Here is a 20,940-nt window from a genome sequence, read left to right on the forward strand (position 1 = left end):
TCTGCAAGAGGTTGTTTCCACAACTCAAACCCGTGATCTCCTGGTCACATGGCAGCAACTTTACCTATTACGCCAAGGCTCCCCTTCAAAGAGAGGAGTTTGAGAAGATAATAAGCAATAAATATGTAAACTTGAATATCATCTCATGAATGTCAGCATTTCAAGAGAGTCATTGGCATACTGGATAATTGAAAGTTCAAACAACATTACAAGGTACAAAAATTAAATTATATACAAATGCTGCAGTATATGGCATTAAAACCAACAAGAATGGTATTCTTCCTAAAATCCTAGTCATGTTAGAACATTGTTGAAGCTCAAATGCCCTTTTGTAGCCATGTCTATCATTGCATACCTGCATTGTAGGGTGGCCATCCTCGACGCCAATCCATAATAAGCAGGGAAGCTATGCAATGTGCTAAAGCTGCTGCAACGACGAATACATGGAAGATTTGATGGCTGTGTCCTACTAGGTCAAATGCACCAGGTTTGCATCTTTCTGGAAACCTTGTCATGTAAAATACTGCTCCAGTAGCATACAAAAGTCCCATGACTATCTCATATCCTAGAGCCACAAGTACTTGTGGATGATTAAAATGGAGGAAAAGGGCATGTGTAGCTGGAATCAGACCTGAGAAACCCATAGCAAGAAAGAGAGTAGCCCTAAATGATCTGAAACGACCGGAGAAAAGAGCCGGGGAAAGAAGGGTGATAATGACAAGTATGCCAAATATAGTAATGGTGGATAGGTAAAAGAGACACCAATATGGTTGAGAGCAGAAGATATAGTAAATGGGGCAAAAGAAAGAGCAGACTATCATAATAGAAATACCAGCATAATCTAGACGCCAAAAGAAGAGGCTAAATCTAAGTGAGTGACAAGCAAATAAGTGGGAGAGAGTGCTGCAGATTAAGCAGCTCATTGCTCCTCCTAAGAAAACAAACCATGGCCATATGGCAACTTCATAGCCATCTCCACTTACGTCTAAAATTGATTTTGAGACATGCTTGGCATAAGAATCCTGCAGTCAAATATCAAAGTAGATGATGTCTTGTTCTTGTAGTGCAATCTTCACATAAGCAAAACAGACGTAGTGGTCAAATACTAACACATCAATTAGCACCCTCTTTCCCTTACACTAAACTATGAAAGATAAAAATCTTGGCTTTACTCAATCAAAAGACTTTTTAAGTCCCGAGACAGATTTAGGGCGAGTTCCAGGAGTTAAACTAAACTCATTGCTTTCTGCTTGAACTATGTATGCATATACAAAATAAATTTATAATATGTAATCACACTTTTATTATGAACCTAGTGAATCTAGATCTTAGCTTCGCCTCTACTTAAGAAGCCAAGCTATTACGTTGCTAAAGTCATCAAAGCACAATTCTCACAATATCACTAGCTTAAATGACATTATTAGTTCGTTTAGCAAAAAAAAAAAATGTTAATTAAGGCTGTCAAATTTGGCTCTAGCCCAAATTTTAACCCATCTTGACCCAGCTCATCTTAGCTGAAGTAACTTTTGGGCAGGTCAAATATTGACTCAACCCACTTTGACCCGCTCAAAATCGGCCCAACCCCGCCCATTTGACACCCCTAATGTTAATACTTCCATTGGATTACGTTACTTTTTCATCTACATGTATAGGGGTGGCAGAATGGTTAAAAGAAAATAGTTAACCACCCATATCATCCACTAAAATATGGGTTGGATAATGAACTTGTTAAAGATCAAATATGGATAAGAACCATATTATCTATTTTCTAAATGGATAACCAATGGATAACTAATGGGTCTAACTTTTACATTTGTAAAGCCTCAAATTGGGAGTTCCTCAGGTTGGGAGACTAAGAATTCTCCCAAAAGTGATCATATGCAAGAATTCATTGATTTTACCCATATTATCCGCCGGTTAATCCGTTTTTTATCCGTATTAAATATGGGCCGGATCGATTAATTTATCCGTTTTTCATTACCCGTTTTCAATCCAAACTATATCCGACCTGACCCGCCCGCTTGCCACTCCTGTACATGTACAATGGGGTTCTCCCCTGCTGCCCGACATTGGTTACTAGGGGCTGTAATTGACATTAATAGTTTCTTTAGGAAATTTACTACAATTAAGGAGTTGATTGAAGGATTATCTCTTCTTCTATTGATACTTCCGGCCATGTCTTGTAGTCGACCGCATAGCTACCTAAAATTTAGCAAAATCACTAACGTACTCCATCTATATTTTTGAGCTAATTACTCCACAGTCCACATAGCATGTATTCAATAAAGTCCATTTTATTTGTCGTGATTACTTCAAATAACAAGTCTAAAATACTTGTCATTTTAAAAAATCAAGATGTAACTAATTATTATCTCTCACTTTGTCCTTAGTATTAATTGTCAATTAAGGACAAAAGGAAATCAGTAATAAAATATTAATTTAGATACCTATATTTATAATTCTACTGAAAATCCTATAATAAAACGTTGGACCTACAACACTCCTAACTTCTCGCTGACCGTTGTACCTCTCACGTCTGACACTGTCTCTAATCTTTGGGAAAACAAAATACATGGAACGGTATGGTTTGAGGAGGATAGTGTATACGTAAACCTTTTACCCCTATCCGATGGAGTAAAGAAGTTATTCCCGAAAGGCTCTCGGCTCAAGAAGACGAAAAGAGACAATATCAGTACCACCAATAAAAATCATAGAAAAAATAATATCATGAAATCATAAAATAGATGCAAACCAAAAGCGATGGCTATTACATGGACCCGGCACTATAAAAAACTACATAAAATAGGTTTTCTTTGACCATGTTTCCCACTAAGATGAAACATTTACACAAATAAATTATTCACTTATTAATTAGGTCATTACAGGTAATTCTTTTAGTAAATATCACCTATTATCATAAGTTAAGAATTTACTGATAGTATAAGAAACTTTTTACTATGTAACTTTAATCAATATTTCCCAAACCGGTGTGGCATAATATTGGGTATATTGTTGTTGTAACTTTAATCAATATATATAATATACATAATGATTTTTAAGTTTTTAATTTTACGCTTAATGAAAAGTTTTTATAGTTACAGAAATATCATATAGATCACAAAGTATAAAAAAAAATCATTTCTTTCTTAAATTTAGTATATAATCAAACAATGACACACCTTAAAGATGATCGGGAAACTCACCGGAAAAGAATCAGCGGATCCATTTTTCTTCATTGTCATCCACTGTCCGTCACCCGTCGGTCTGTTTATCATTATTTAACCATTTTAAACAGCTGAAATTACAAAACTAGCCACAAAACAGTCTGCAAATTACTTCAATCGAACCTGAAAATGCCGGAAAATAAATTTTCCACCGTCGCCTTCTCCGTCAAGCTCATCGCCGTTAACGTTACAAATATCACAAAACCTCCCAAATGCCTAACAAAAATTTGAAAAAAAAATTAAAAAAAGAAGAAGAAGAATCCAAATGCAACAAATTTAAATTCAAAATTTTGAATATTTTTAAAATCTCACGTCCAAATATTGAGAGTTTCATTGTGCCATGAAAATACGCTGAGAGCAATATCCTTAAGAGGCCATTCACAACGATAATAATCTCTGATAAATTCATTATCTTGGAGATATTCAGGTAATGCCTCGTATTTCACCAATTTTCTTCGATCTAATTTTTGACCATTTTTTGTTACGTTATTGATTCGATCTCCTGAGTCAACTCGTTCGCCATTGCTGAGTTTCGAGATCTTCTTTCCTCCTCTTCGTTTCATGTTAGCTCAATTTCTCCGACGTCGTGGACCTCAGTTTCCGGCGAATTTTCGCCGGAAAACGTTGAATGAATGTGTTTGAGAAAATGCTAATATATCTAACTGTTACCAATGATGTGGAGCTAGTTGAAAGTTGGCATATGCATACAAATATTTATAGTAGTAAACGACGTGCGGCCTCTAATTAATATTTTTTCATATTTTTAATTGATTTTTGATTAGTTCAATTGGTTTTTTCCAGGGTGTTTTTGACTAATATAAGAAAGACACCTGTAAACATATTACATATTTGGTAGATTTTGTTGGAGGAGAATTTATTTCCTCATATAGTAGAGATTTGCAGGATTTTTACTCGAGATTTTAAGTATGCCTTTGGATATAAAAATTATAATTTTTGAAAAAAATAGTATTTGAAGTTAAGTTGAAAAAAGGTATTTGGAATTTTAAATTATATTTGGATATGCTTTTCACTTGAAAAAATATTGCAGTTCCTTATAGCCTGTTTGCCAAACTTCTAAATCAGCTTATTTTAAAATTAATTTGAAAGTACTTTTGGTGAGAAACAGTCTGTGTTTGGTTAATTAAATTAAAAAATACTTTTAAAAAAATAATTAGTGATTAGCCGAGTTTTTAAAAAGTACTTGTAATGTATTCCCTTAAAATTGCTTTTCAAACAAGTACTTTATAGGAGAAACTGCAATTTTCAGCTTTACATGTAAATTTTCTGTTTCTTTTTGTGAGTAGCCATTTTGTTGTTGAGTGGTAAATAAAAATTTAAAAAATTAAAAATACTAGTAGTAAACAAGAATGAAATTTCAAAGTTGGGGGGAAGGTGAGAAATGTAGTATGGGTGATAGGTTCATTTTTTATTCTTCGATAAAATGGCTGTGGCTAAATTTAAAAAATATATTTATTTTCTTGAGTAATTTTGAGTTTGACTATTAATTGTGTTTTCCTATTTACATTTTTTTTTAAATAAAAAAAGTACTTTGCTGGCTTTTGCCTAGAATTGGTTGGCGAATCATTTAAAAAAATCCTTTGCTGGCTATTCCTTAAGTTAAGATGCCTTAGAGCATCACTCGAAGTAATACAACTCGAAATATATAATAAAGTAAATACTTAAAAAATCTCATTAGAGTTAAAACAGAATCGTACCTATTAATAAAACGCTAAAGGGCTAAATATATCCCTATATTATGAGAAAATATTTAAATATACCCTTTGTTATATTTTGGGTCCAAATATAACCCTGTCGTAATACTATTGGTTTAAATATGCTCCTCTTCTGTTAAGTTTGTCCAAGGTGGATATCCAATTCTACTGAGCACTGATATTTGATGAGGTGGATGTCACATGGCATGCCACCTCAGCGCCCCTAATTAATATATAAAAGACTAAAATTTATATACAATATTTTTCATGGTAGCTGTAATGGTGGCAATAGTGGTGGAAGAGAAGAAAATTTTAGTGGAGGAAAAAAATAGATGGGTGGGATAAAATAGGTTATGTGCACTGAGGTGGCAAGTTATGTGGCATCCACCTCATCAAATGTCAGTGTCACGTAAGATTGGATATCCACTTTTGACAAACTTAACGGAAAATGAGTATATTTGAACCAATAATATAACGACAGGGATATATTTGGACTCAAAGTATAACGAGGGATATATTTAAACCTTTTCTGATAGTACAGCGGCATATTTGACCCTTTTCCGTTAAGAAAAATATCTTCTTTTTTAAGTAGAACTTGCTCTAAAATCTTTTAATCCTTTTGTTAAGATCCTACAAATACAAATATATAGAAGTATTTACGAAAACATTGGGAGAATATTCTATTATTAGGGGAGACGTTAATTTATTTATCTCCAAATTTCAAAGAAAAGCAAAACAAGGATCACTCCAAAGATTTTTGAAGCAATAAATTTGTCTCTTAAAAGCAACAACCATAATTAATCAATTAACTTAGCCTTGCATTAAGGCCACCTCGCCAATCTTAGAAGTGAAAATTGTAATATGCACACCACACAAGCAAATTGGTTAGGGTAAAAGTAAATATATAGAAACAAACGTAGAGGAAAAGGAAATTAAAGGACTATAAATATAAAGTTAACTCACCGGAAAAGAAATTAAAATTTAACACTAAAACACAATTTGAAGTATTTTGATTTTTTTGTCAATGGTTTTTTTAATATATTGAACCCATTCTGAGTGCACCATCTCAAGCTTGGTTGTTAGAGCAACATTGAGTTTTGACGGAGAAAGTCATGATTAACTCCGATGTAATATCTCTAACCGTGCCATCAATTTCTGCTTTACTATTCTCACTCAAGAAACTACCATCTGTATTGATTTTGACTCTATTGTCAATGATTAACTCCCCTTTGTCAATGATTGTAAGACATTAATAAAGGGTTTTCAACTAGTGCCTGTTTTTTTTACACTCTGTTTGGATTACTGTTCTTCATCGTTTTATAATGTATCGTATTGTACTGTATTGTATTGTATCGTATCGTTTTATGAATACAATGTTTGGATATATTGTATTGTTCGTTGTTGTTAAATAACATTTTGCTGTTTGGTTTGACTGTATCGTACTGTACTTTAACTGATAAGTTTACTACAATACCCTCAATTGTTTTAAATATTTAATTTATCAAAAATTACACATAAAAATTATTTAAGAAATCCACTTTCTACTAACTAATCACTAATTATGTCTTATATATAAATTAAGCAATTAAATTCATGCAAATTCTATCGAAATTAGTTGAACAAGTTAATAATATTAAAAATAATAATAAGTACACTATATTTATAATTAGATCATAATAATAAAAAATTTTAAAAAAAAATATTAAGTAGACTCCATTCAGACAAAAGTAAAACAAAACATTTACCTGAAGAGTATGGAGAAGCGGCAGAAGAACAAAATGAGTTTTTCACGTATGTAGGTTATTATATACTAGGTTATATTTGGGATGTCGTCTTGAGAATTTATATCGGTTATTAGATTTCATGTAGAATTCTATTACAAAATTATGTGAGAAAGAGACTTTGCTATTATTTAAAATAAAAAGGTAAAGAGTAAAATAGAATTATAAAGTAATAAGTCAGGGCATAATTAGAAAGAAAAATAGGAAACAATCCCACCACACCAAATCGGTTGTTTCAAAAAATAGAACTTTTCATTGTTCCGGAGCAATGGATTTAACAATACAATACAACCAATTTTAACTAAACAATCAAAACAAACATTGTTCGGTAAAAACAATACAATACGATACAATAGGTAACAACCATCCAAACAAGGTGTTAGTTAGAAAATCAGCGAATCAAGTTACTCACGTTTTAGCTACGGCTTGTTCGATAGAATGGGGTCGGTCCCACCATTTTTTATTACTGATGTACTCGCACGGAGTTTGAGAAAAAAAAAGATTTTTAAAATTTGTGATTTTAAAAGCTTAAGGGGTAAAAACTTTGTGGGCCCATAATATATGTGTGGTTATAAAAGTTTATCATTAAGGGTAAAATTGGTAAAATAAAGAGTTTAAAGTTGAATTATTTCTAAATTTAGAAATGTATCATTTATTTTGGAACAGACGAAAAAGGAAAACACCTTATTTAATTTGAAACAGACGAAAAAGGAAAACACCTCATTTAATTTGAAACAGACGGAGTAATTGAGAAGACACCTTTTCCCAAAAAAAAAAAAATATAGTTAACAGTAGATCAAGAAAAAAGATTTACGCCTTTGTAGCCAGTGATGGAGTCATATTAGTCGAGGGTGGTTATTGATTTTTTTTTTGTTAGAAAATTATACTGTATATAAGCAGATTTTTTTTCCTTTTATGGTATGTCGAATAAACGATTTTCAGAAAACACTTTTGGTCATAAATTTGACTGTTAGCTGTGACATTTTTTGAATTCCCTAGTTTCAAATCCTGCATCCGCCCCTATTTGTAGCACAAGTTGATTAGGTTCTAGAGAAAAGAGAAAAGATATTGTTGAGAGTAAAATTATACATCTAATTTTTAATACCAAATCCAGAAACTTTAAAACATGTCTATCTATGGGATGAGGTGCCTAATATAACCTCTCATTTAAGGCAATCACATGTTATGTGTAATAAAATTGTTAGTAAAATGTTTAGCCTACTCAAATTTTTGACCATAAATGCCCACCCAATCACATGAAAATCATACAGTTGATAGGAACACAAGCTAAAAAAAGACAACAATGGCTTTACAATTGAATAATGGTGTTTAGATTCATGAGATGAATATATAATTATATTATTTTATAAAGGAAAATATTATTTGGTTATATATTTGTAAATTTTTGGCGCGGCAATGTTGGATGACACCTCTTGTAGAAAGGTGCTTCTGCCACGGGACATTCCCACCATCCGATAGGGGCGGAGCTACAATTTTTGGCGCAACGATGCTGGATGACACCTACAACCTCTTGTAGAAGGGTGATTCTGCTTTTGCCACACGACATTCCCACCACCCGATAGGGGCGGAGCCACAATTTGCGGCGCAATAATGTTGGATGACACCTACAATCCCTTGTAGAAAGGTGCTTCTGTCACAGGACATGCCCACCGAGGGGCGGAGCCACAATTTTTGGCGCAACGATGTTGGATGACACCTCTTGTAGAAGGGTTCTTCTGCCACAGGACATTCCCACCACCCGATAGGGCGGAGCTACAATTTTTGGCGCAACAATGGCTTTTACTGTTTAGATAGGTAAAAGTTATTTTTGTAAGTATATATATATTATGTATTGAATTTCCATGACTTGTTTGTATATTTACTTCTTAATGAAAATCCTAGCTTCGGTGCTGCATAAAAGAAGCTTCTTCTATAGTAATAGTAAAAGTGGCTAAAAATTTCTTAAACTTACCTACAAGGTACTTCTATGTTAAAAAAAAGAATCAACAGTGAGTTTCAAGAGATCCCAAAAAGGAAAACAAATTAAATTCAAGACAGAGGAAGTAGAATAAATTAATTAGAAATATCTGCAAGATTCCTAAGTCAAGCAATTAAAAAGAAGATAGACAAAGGAAAAATCAAGAAATAGTTGATGTAATCTAGACATCAGAGCAAAATCTCTGGGATATAGTTCTTTATTAGATTGGATTTTTAAAGCTCAACAACCAATTGAACATGTAGGTAGAGTTGGTCAAATTTCACGAATTTCGAAAATTTGCAAAAAACTATTTTTCAAAATTCACTTCTAACTCACTTACAAAAGTTCAAAGACAGCTCCAAATTGTATTGATGTCCAAACACAACTCTAATTTTCAAAACCATTTTCACTTGAATTTTTTTTCACTTTTATCCGGAATTTCACAATTCTTACATCCAAACGCCCACTTGGAGTTTTCTGGCAAGTAGCAACCTGACTACTATCTACCATTCAAATTTTCTCACCTGCACTTCTCTATGTTTTTGAAAAAACAAAAATTGAATAAAAGCATCAAGGTTCACGGGAGCTATGGCCGAAAAAAAAAAAAAAGTGGAGTGCAGAATTTATAAAAAATTAAAAGAATATGAAACATATATTAATTTAGTAGTATAATATCAAAATTTACTAATATCAGCATTCAACATAGAATAACATCGATATCAGCATTCAGTTAGTAAGTATAGTGAGAATAGCATTCTTGCGCAGGGGCCATGCTAATCTTCTCTGTATCGTTCCAATTTTATCGGATGTCCCCAAAGGGACAAACCCACATGCTCTTGTTTCAGTCTATAAACATGCAAAAGTTTTCTTCTGTAGGCGATGTGGTAAGAACCAGATAGTTGAGCTGCTTTAGTTGGAAGAACTGGACTCTTTTGTTATTATCTGAAAATCCCCACTTGCGAAGATGGGCCGGCCCTTTTCACTTTGCTGAATGAGCCCATTTCTTTTTGGGTTTTACATATGTGTGCCTTTAGATAGCCACTTCATAGAGAGCCCTATTTAAAATTGAGAAATTTTTAGAAACCACTATTGTTTAGTGGTTATTAGCTTGCTATAGCTACCATTTACTAAATTACTTCCTATAGCTATGCTTTAACTTCTTATAGAGTGTATTCAATGTATTTAAGCTACTGTATTCATGAATTACCAAAAGCTCAGTTTGCAATTTGCATGAAATCTTTTTTTCAACTTCAAACTAGTAAGTGAGGTTCCATAAATCCGTAGCCAGAAAAATAAATTGTTTTTCTTTCTTATATTAAATTTTGTATTGGACAAGAAAGGAATTCCCCTTGTGTATGCGCGCCTCAAAAAGGTATAGTACTCGATTCCATTACATTCATCGGGGGCAATTGAAAAAGCCAGCATTTCTTGAAATACTGACTATAATGCTACCAATAAGTGTACTAATCCAACCGTATATGTCTTTCTCCTACCAAAAGGAAAGAAAAAAGAAATAAGGATTTCCCCTTTGCTTTGACAATGAAATTCTGCCCCTGGTCCCCTTCATAAAATTCATAAAAAGGGAGAGATTTATTGATATATTTATTGGATCCATAGGGACTGACGAGGCTCGAACCCGCAGCTTCCGCCTTGACAGGGCGGTGCTCTGACCAATTGAACTATAATCCCAGGAAAATACAGGATCTAGCAGAAAATTTGATTCTTTTTTATCTCCGGATCGGATATTTCTGAAGTACAAAGGGGGTTATATCATATCATGGCGGATTGGCGAATTATTGGGTCGAGCTGGATTTGAACCAGCGTAGACATATTGCCAACGAATTTACATTAGGAAAAGTCGGCGGAAAAAAGGGAATTACAGCTAATGCATAGAATGTATTCAACTGTATCCGCGAATACAATAACGTAAATTAGCGTAAAAAAAGGTCCCTTCAGCTGTTTAAAAACGGTAAGTGAATCAATAAACACGATAGACTCCTAATATAACTCAACAAACTCAATTATAATACGCAAAACTTGTATTCCAGTTAAAAAAAAGATTCTTAGCCGAAAAATACCACAAAACAGAGCAATCTTCGGAGATTCAATCCTTTTTTTTTTCTGGTAGATTTCGTGGAATTTCTGGCACGCTGATATTGTTCGAAGTTCATACAAGTATATAGAAATATATTGAAACTCGATTTTACAGATGGCAAGTTTAACAGTGCTACTTCGTCATTCTGACAAGTGGAATAGTGAGAACAACTATGTCGATTATTCGATTGAGGGGATACTGATAAAGGAGTATGCGACGAACAATGATTTGATTGCATGAATTTCGAAGCAACTTGCCATAGATCTGAGCTCAAAGTCAATTAAAATTGAATACAAAGTGGAAGGAAATTGCACACTAATGGAAAACACAATGACATGGGTTACAGGGTATATGTAGAGTTGAAAAAAGAGAACAGAAAATTCGGGATGTATCCCTTGTGTATAACAACACTGGACAAAGAAGTTGTAGCTGGAGGTAGTTTAATTCAAGGCGACCTAATGCGAATTGACGAAACAGACGGGGTGAGTAAATTTGATACAGTTGATACACTTGCTCTTGAGTCAGTTAATTTAGGTGAACCAATTGATGTGTTCAAACTGGAAAGGGATTTGATTATTTCAAATACTAACCAAAGAGAGATGAAATTCGAAGCAACTTGCCATAGATTTGAGCTCAAAGTCAATTAAAATTGAATACAAAGTGGAAGAAAATTGCACACTAATGGAAAACACGATGATATGGGTTACAGGGTGTATGTAGAGTTGAAAAAAGAGAACAAAAAATTCGGGATGTATCCCTTGTGTATAACAACACTGGACAAAGAAGTTGTAGCTGGAGGTAGTTTAATTCAAGGCGACCTAATGCGAATTGACGAAATAGGCGGGGTGAGTAAATTTGATACAGTTGATACACTTGCTCTTGAGTCGGTCAATTTAGGTGAACCAATTGATATGTTCAAACTGGAAAGGGATTTGATTATTTCAAATACTAACCAAAGAGAGGTCATGGCTGTACAAGTATATAAGGATAAGGCCACATTGAAAGCGGTGATGGAATATTATGCAATTGCTGAAAGGTTTCAATTCCGTGTTGATAGGTCTAATGCTATCAGGTTTGTGGGTTCTTACTTAACACATGTTGAACAAGAGGTTTTATAAAATTCTATTGATATGTATTCAGAATTTTTGCAAATGTATTCATTGCAGAATTTAAAAAATACAACATGTATAATATATGTATTTGATAATATATGATTACCTTCGATATATTTTTTATGTATTAGTGTTGCTGTAGCTGAGTTTGCTGAAACAATTATATCAAGTACGCTGTATTCATATGTATATAAGTGTCTTCTGTAATGTTTGTATACATATGCATCAATGTATTAACATGTATATGAATGTATTCTGTAATCATGTATACATATGTAACACGTTGTTCATATGTATTAAAAAAAAGTTATAGTATACTCAAGAAAGACATATTCTATTTCACTGTATGTTTACATATAGACAATTTTGTTTCCAAATGAAAATGCCATGCTGTAGGTGTTTGATCAAAAAGTGTTGAACTCTTTGTTAAACTAATTAATGAAGAAAATAGAGGATAAATCTTAGCCAAGGATAATAAACACTAGATATAAGCGCATTGAATAAGAGAATAAGATACAATCAAGCTTGTAAACTTTCTGAAATCATATAAGATATCAAATATAAATGGTAGGCTTACATTCCTGACATATTATCCCGTGATGTAATGATAAAGATGGAAAAGATGGAATGCCATCGACAGTAACAAGATCTATCTTCGTTGATTCAATAACCATGATTACAGAGATTTGTATTCACTATCTAAACATTTTCTTGGTTTTATTCACTTCCTCCTTCTCAAGGAGAGGAAGCCCCCTTTTCTTGTCTTCTTACCTCCTATATATATTATCAATATTCCCTTTTGTCCAACGGTCCTTAGCCAGAATGTCTTCATCCCTTGATTGTACTTTACGTCGCTCCCTTAAGTATCACGACATTTACTTTGCCGTACAAGCTTTCTGATGGCTCGATCTCGGCAGTGTCCAAGATACTCGTCATTATTATGCCGTGTGGGTACGACCACGGCTTAGTCGACCCCTTACCGTTCCTTTTAGCGCTAATCCACGTGCGGTCAGATTTTGACCCATACAGTAGGTAGACAAATCAGTTGTAGTTTCTATTTATATTTTGTATCCATACTTAACTAATCTTATGTATTACATAAATGTATTTGCAGCTATACATTATTATGTATTTCAGAGGATTGTGAATGGAGATTTAAGGCTTCTAGCATTAGCAAATCACAAATGTTCAAAGTGAGGGAGTTCAATGATGAGCATACATATCCGTTAAAGGATAAGGTTTATGAGCAACGTCAAGCAAGTAGTAGCCTTATTGGTGGTATTATTAGGTCCAAATTTAGTAATCATAATAGGAAATACACCCCAAAAGATATAAGTGATGATGTGAAATCAGACTTTGGTGTAGATGTTAGTTGCATGTTGGCATGGAGGGCTAAAGAAAAGACAACGAATTTTTTGAGAGGTGAACCGGCTGATTCATACAATAAATTGCCAGGGTACTTATATACACTGGATATGACATATCCTGGTTTGCATATTAGAATGATAAAGTCACCAAAAAATGAGTTTCTGTATTTGTATATATCTTTGTATGCTTTTATAAAGGGGTTCGCTCACTGTAGACCCATCGTGGTTGTGGATGGCAGCCACCTAAAATCGGCATACGCAAGGACATTTGTCTCGGCTAGCACGTTGGATGGTACATGTGAGTATGTTTAATATATATATATATATATATATATATATGGATTTTACTAAAATTTGTTAATGCTACTACATAATACAGATTGAATGATTTTTTTATATATGTATGAAATTGTACTTACATGTCATATTATGCCGCTAGCATATGGTGTTGTTGATTCAGAGAACGATGCTGCTTGGTCGTGGTTCTTGGAGCAATTCAAGGAAGCATATGGTGAGAGGGAAAACATGTGCATCGTTTCAGATAGGAATGAGAGCATCATCAAATCTGTATCAAGAGTGTATCCTACGGTACCCCATCTTGCTTGTATATGGCATCTATGGAATAACGTATATAAGAAATTCAAAAAGAGTCATTCAAAGTTGAGCGAGATATGCGTCTCAATGGCAAAAGCATACACCCATGATGAATTTGATAGTCTAATGGAAAAGGTGGAGAAGGTAGATATTCGGGTGCAAGAATACTTGGAATTAGCTGGGTACGAAAAGTGGGCTAGTTTGTATGCACCTGTTAACCGGGGATGGACCATGACGTCAAATATTGCTGAATCAATCAATTCCGCACTTGTATCAGCAAGAGAATTGCTAATACGACTTCCTAAAAAAGTTAGGAAGATGTTTGGACGTTGGAATTGCAGCAATCGGAAAGAAGTTTCACACACCTACACAACGCTTGGGAAAAAATTCCAAGAGATGCTTACTTTTAATGAGGCAATGTATACACGTATGCCTGTAAGTTTTTTTTCTGCTTAAGTCCTTGCATCATGTATTTAGACCTGGTATAACATGTATTATTTCTTATACAATTTCTACTATTAACATACTACATGTTCATTATATTATAGCACTTGTGCATGTATTCTGTTGTATGAGACGGTTTTAAAAACTGGTTATTATATATATACATTAATTTTTTATACATTTGCATTTCAGTGTTTGTATTCAATAGTTTTGTTTCAAATTAGATGCACTTTATAGAAGATAAACTGTATTTTTAATGTATATCACTGTATTCCTTATTTAAATGTGTTCATCTTTAATAGTCTGTCAGTCTTAAAATAGTCTGTATTAAGACTATATTTCATACATTTTATTGTATTTCACTGTATGTCATTGTATTTCATACATACATACATATACTATATTTAGATTTATGAAAGTTTAATATGTGTTGACATGCTGTCTGGTTAAACTTTTTTTATTGAATACATGTATTTTGTAATTAATACGTATATTCTTTGAGATATATATTCTATAATTAATACGTATATTTCTCTGTTTAATGTAGGTTGTACCATCGACTGAACACTTGCATATGGTGAACGATGAAGGAATGCATTACACTGTGTAACGACCCGGCCGGTCGTTTTAAGAATTTACGCCCCGATCCCCTATAAACTGCTTTATCCGTGTGTGTTTCTGCTATTTTGATTTGCCGGATGTTTGGTTTTGAGTTTTCGACAGTTTTGGGATACTTAGTCCCTAAATGAGAGCTTAAGTTTTGGAAATTTGACCGTAGTCAGAACAGTGTGAAGACGACCTCGGATTGGAATTCCGATGGTTCCGTTAGCTCTGTTGGGTGATTTCTGATTTAGGAGCGTGTTCGGATTGTGTCTTGGAGGCCCGTAGCTAATTTAGGCTTGAAATGCCGAAAGTTAAATTTTTGAAGTTTCTGGTTCGATAGTGAGATTTTGACCCGAGGGTCGGAATGGAATTCCGGGAGTTGGAGTAGCTCCGTAGTGTTGAATCTGATGTACGTGCAAAATTTTAGGTCATTCGGACGATGTTTGATAGACTTTTTGATCGAAAGCGTATTTTGAGAGTTTTTGAAGTTCTTAGGCTTGGATCCGATGCTAAATTGGTATTTTGATGTTGTTTTGAGCGTTTTGAAGGTTGGAACAAGTTTGAATGATGTTATGGGATATGTTGGTAGGTTTGGTTGAGGTCCTGGGGGCCTCGGGTGTATTTCGGATGCTCAAACGGGCACTTTTGATCTTTGGGAGATTGCTGGTTTTCTGGTGTTTTAGCAGCAGTGGTTTGTTCATTGCGATCTCGTGAGTTCATCCGCGATTGCGTAGAGTAAGTTGAGGCCAGGTGGATTTTTTGAATCGCGATCGCGAAGGTAGGAGTACGATCGCGTAGGGTGAGCAGCCTTGGTCACTGTGTTCGCGTAGAAGGACTTGGAGTGGCAGCGAGGAGATGGGATTTGCTCTATGCAATCGCATTTGTTGTGAGGAGTGGTCTTATGCGATCGCATAGGTATTTATGCAACCGCATAGGATTAATATTTGGGCAGTATTTAAATAGCCAATCCGCGACCCTTCTTCATTTTTCCACCATTTTTGAACGGGGTTGAAGCTTTTGAGGAAACCAAAGGGGAATCACTTGGAGGTAATATTCTTGACTTCATAACTCGTTTATATGTGATTAAAGGTCTAATTAGTGGTGAACAATTAGGGAAATATCAGTGCAAAATGGGTAATTAGGGCTTGAGATTAAGAGACCTTAAATGGGTATTTTAGGGGTCAATTGAACTCCGATTTCAGTGTTCTTGATATGTATAGACTCGTGAGAATATGAGAATTCTGAAAATGTAAATTTTACCTGATTCCGAGATATGGGCTCGAGGGGTGTTTTGGTCATTTTACCTAATTTCGCATATTAGCTTAGAATTTGTTTGTAGAATCAGTTACTTGAAGTGTTATTTACATTATGCAATTGAATTGAATAGATTTGGGCCATTTGGAGTCGAGTACTCGTGGCAAGAACGTGGGTACAGATTGATTTTGAGCCGGTTCGAGGTAAGTGGCTTGCCTAACCTTGTGTGGGGGAAACTCCCCTTAGGATTTGGTATTATTGATATTTGAAATGCCTTGTACATGAGGTGACGAGTGCGTACTTGTGCTAATTGTTGAAAATCCAGTTTTCTTTAAGTAATTTTAATTGTGTTTCTTTTTCCTGTTTATACTACTTGCAATTTAAGCTTGTTGTTAGCTTAGGGAAGTATGTCTAATTGACTCAATTGCTTTACTTGGCCAAACTGCCTTATTTGGATTATGTGCAACATGCTAGGCTAGAAGTACCTGTTTTACCTTAGTATGGAATTTGAATTGAATTGTGTATTTCTTCGTGTTGTTGCTGTGTGTTTACTTTGGGACTACGGGACGGTATCCCGGTAGATCCCCCTGCATATTTATTTTGGGACTACGGATTTGTATTCTAGTAGATCCCCCTGCACATTTATATTTGGGGACTACTGATCGAGATTCCGGTAGATCCCTGGCGCACTATGAGTTGGATTACGGGACGACACCCGGGAGATCCACTAGACATTTACATTTGGGGGCTACAGGACGGTATCTTGGTAGATCCCCGATTTGCTGGTATTTACATTTGGGGGCTATAGGACGGCATCCTGGTAGATCTCCAGTTGCTGGATATTTACATTTGGGGGCTATAGGACGGTATCCTGGTAGATCCCCGGTTGCCATTTCTGTGTTGAGCTGTATTCTTTCTGCGTTAGTTTCTCTATTGTAATTGTTGTTATCTTTATCATTATACTGTGTTACTTCATACTGTTTCGCTCTCGAATGAAATTGTGGATTCTTTCCTTGATAGTGTTGTCTTTCTTTTATTTTGGGACTACGGATGGGTGTTCTGGGAGATCCCCTGCGCATATATTGAATTTGACTGTAGTGCGGGATACCAAGAGATCCCTAACACATATATTGAGGATACCAAGAGATCTTCGGGATACCAAGAGATCCCCAGTACGTGTATTGAGGATACCAAGATATCCTCGGGATACCAAGAGATCCCCAACACACATATTGAGGATACTAAGAGATCCTCGGGATACTGCGAGATCCCCGGTTGTTATCTTTGCGTTGACCTGTATTTATTTCCGTGATTACTTTGTTCCTATTAACGTTGTTGTTGTTCTTCTATCTTGTGTTACTTTTTACTGTTGCACTTAAGTATACTAGCTTACTCTACACTGTTATATCTTGTATTTCCTTTAACCTCAGTAGGGCCCTGACCTTCCTCGTCACTACCCGACCGAGGTTGGGCTTGACACTTACTGAGTACCGCTGTGGTGTACTCATGCCCTTCCTGCGCATGTTTTTCATGTGCAGATCCAGGTACTCCCACTAAGACTTATCACGCTTGAGGCGAGGCGTTTTGTAGAGACTCCGAGGTATATTTGCCGCGTCTGCAGACCGAAGAGTCCCTTTCTATTCTCAGTACTAGTATATCCCTTTCTATATTTTCCCTTGTTGGTAGACATTCTGGAGTTAGAGCTTATTATGTATTTAGCTTGTGATTCATGGGGTTCCGGATTTTGGGAAGTGTTAGGTTGAGATTCTTGTACTGTTATATTCAGGCGGCATCTTAACACTATTTCATTTTGTTATTTCGGTGTTATATTATTTTCCTTTCGCAAATTGTTTCTTTTTTTCCGCATTTGTTAGTCTTACCTAGTCGTAGAGACTAGGTGCCGTCACAATAGTTCACGGAGGGCGAACTGGGGTCGTGACACACTGTTTGCCTCCTAGAGAAAAAGTGCAGTTGTAGGCGGTTCCAAGTTGACGAATTACCATGCCCACATGCTTGGGCTGTCTTGAAAAGCAAGTTTCTAATGCCGGAAGATTATTGCTCGGAGTATTACAAACCAAAAACTGTTGTAATGACATACGAGGTGCCGGTGTATCCACTGCCCGACCGAAGTGAATGGAATATACCAGCACATATATTATTTGAAGTTGTCTTACCACCCAAATGAAAAAGACCTCCTAGAAGGCCAAAGAAGAAGCGCGATAAGCCGTTCAGCGAATTATTACAGAAAAAAATCAATATTCGTGTAGTATATGTGGACAGGGAGGACATAATAAGCGTACTTGTAGAAATGCTCTACGTAGGAATTAGTTCATCTTCTGTATTCAAATACTTCAATTAAAATATGTCACATATTTTATAAAGTTTTATATTACATTTTGATTTATCGGTGTATCAATTTTTTTAGTTTCAGATCACTAAAAATGTTTTTTTATGATATCTTTACAAATTGATTTATATACAGAAATGAGGTATAGCAGGCCATCAATAGTGCGATACATAACTATACATACCGCATATATACTTAAAGGGAAACTTACACAAATGTCCCATATAACTTTCAACTTACCAACCTCTAGCCATTAGTCATAAACTTACCAAAACTAGCCAAGCACATATAAAAATTAAAAAACTAAATAAATAAGGTTCTTTATCTCAAAGAATCACATGCAAAAATCTCCCTCCATATTTTTAAGCGTGATTAGCAACATTAGATGCAAGATGGAAAGGAAATTTCATGGATGAGATAGCAAATAAGATAATGAAATACAAAAAAAATATAATATTTCAAAAGTCTAAGCAAAAAAGGAACTTTTTTCAATGGGTATAGTTGAAATTCATTGAAAACATATAGATAAGTCAATATACAAAATTTGAGGAAGATTGGAGGTGATTCGGACTGATTTTGTATCAAAATTCGTAATTAAATCGAGTTCAAAAAAGTTCTTCTGCGACATGTATCACGCATGTATCTCACACACAGGTATACATGAATATACATGTGTTACATAATTGATATAAATATGATACATATGTGATACAAAAATGATACGCAGTGTGATACACATATCATTTTTTTTCCATGTTCGAGTTTTACTTCGAATTTTCAATTCAAACCACCTCAAAACTTCACCAAATCATCTCAAAACTGAGATTCGAACTCTTTAAGATGTATCCAATCTATTCTAATAACACCCACTCAAATAAAAGCAAAAAATTGACCTAATTTTGCTATAAATAGCTAATTGGCTAATATTAGCAATATTTCATGAATTGGCTAATTTTGTAATGAGCTACTTATAAATGGACATAGCTGGTAATTTTCCATACTTAAATACATATATACATATGAACAATATAAATAATATTAATTAAAAAAAGATATGAATCCATTCTACAATTCATTGATGACATATTGTATGTTGCAGAGACTGAGTATAGAAGTCAGTACTGCTGAAAATAAATTGATTATAGTCTGTACAGTTAGATACATACTGCTGAATACATTTGACAATTAAAAAATTTGATACAGTTAAATACAAGCTGATAACTAAACTACTGGTCTCAATAAGGCATACAGTTAAATACCTAATGAAGAATAGATAATGCTTTCAACAAATTGTTAGAAAAAAGCATGAAACAAAATGAAATCTGAATACAATAAAATACACTGAATACATAGAATTCATTGAATTCAACGAGCAGCAGAAAAAACAATCACAAAAACAGTGAATATAGAATGTAACTGTATTTATGTTAATATAGAATACGTCTGAATATACTGTGTTCAATTTTATAGTGTCTTTAATTTATTGAATTTATAGAATTACAGTGTGTGTATAGCCAATTACAGTGAATAGATTAAAAAAGTATAAAACACTAAAGACAGTGAATACAGAGAAATACATTGACTACAATGAAAAAATAGTGAATAAATTGAAAACATAGAAAACAATAACTACAGTGAATACAATGCATAATCATGAATGCATGGCTTGCATTACAAGTTTACTGCTGAACATATATGGGAATTACATAACTGATATTAATTATAAATATATCTAAATACATAAGAATACATACTGGACTACACTGAATACATTCTCCTGTATATATAACTTAGAGGCTGGATAATTCAGTGAAACACATTGAAGCTTTAGTTAAATTGATAAAATGAAGACAACATAACTTAGAGGCTATTGTGTATTCCTTCAGCAACATCTTATAGAAAATAAAGTTATGTATTCTAAAACAAAATATTTTGACTAAAACCATCATGTATTCTTTAATAAGCTTCACGGAATACAGTTCTTCTCATAAAACTATGTTAAAAAAAAACTATCTCCATAAACTATCTTCAGAGAAACCATCTTCAAAATACATCTTCACAGAAAACTATTCTAAAAGTATCTTCACAGAAGTATCCGAATCTGTGATTTGCCTAACAATCTTTGAGGGTGCTTCATTCTCGCTTATGGCATCGCCATCTATCTTCCGCATAGTATACAAAGGAGGGCACCATATCTTTGACAGAGTAAATTGGCATCAAATATTATTTGTGGAACCAAACCAAAAGTGCTCAGATACTCTGCGTATGCCGCGACATGCAACCCACAATCCCTGAAAATGTAGATTGACACAATTAAATATAATTCATATTTATTAGTGTTATAAATAATACAAGTAAGAGGATTAAATACATACATGATCCCAGAATTTTGTTGAGGCATATTCAAAATGGAAACAACATCAAAGGGA

The 20,940-nt window shown here is 34.3% G+C and overlaps 1 protein-coding gene across 1 annotated transcript; it reads right to left on the reverse strand.

Annotated features, from left to right (window-relative positions):
* Positions 1-111: 111 nt before the first annotated feature.
* Positions 112-3,916, reverse strand: LOC109208854 (heptahelical transmembrane protein 2-like). Its single transcript, XM_019372012.1, has 4 exons — positions 3,537-3,916; positions 3,348-3,440; positions 3,204-3,264; positions 112-1,022 (listed from the first exon to the last, which is right to left on the reverse strand). Exons 1-4 carry the CDS (start codon positions 3,785-3,787, stop codon positions 345-347), a joined length of 1,083 nt encoding a protein of 360 aa, XP_019227557.1. The 5' UTR covers positions 3,788-3,916; the 3' UTR covers positions 112-344.
* Between the last annotated feature and the right edge of the window lie 17,024 nt (positions 3,917-20,940).

This window comes from Nicotiana attenuata, unplaced genomic scaffold, assembly GCF_001879085.1.
Source record: "Nicotiana attenuata strain UT unplaced genomic scaffold, NIATTr2, whole genome shotgun sequence".
Classification (NCBI taxonomy): domain Eukaryota; kingdom Viridiplantae; phylum Streptophyta; class Magnoliopsida; order Solanales; family Solanaceae; genus Nicotiana; species Nicotiana attenuata.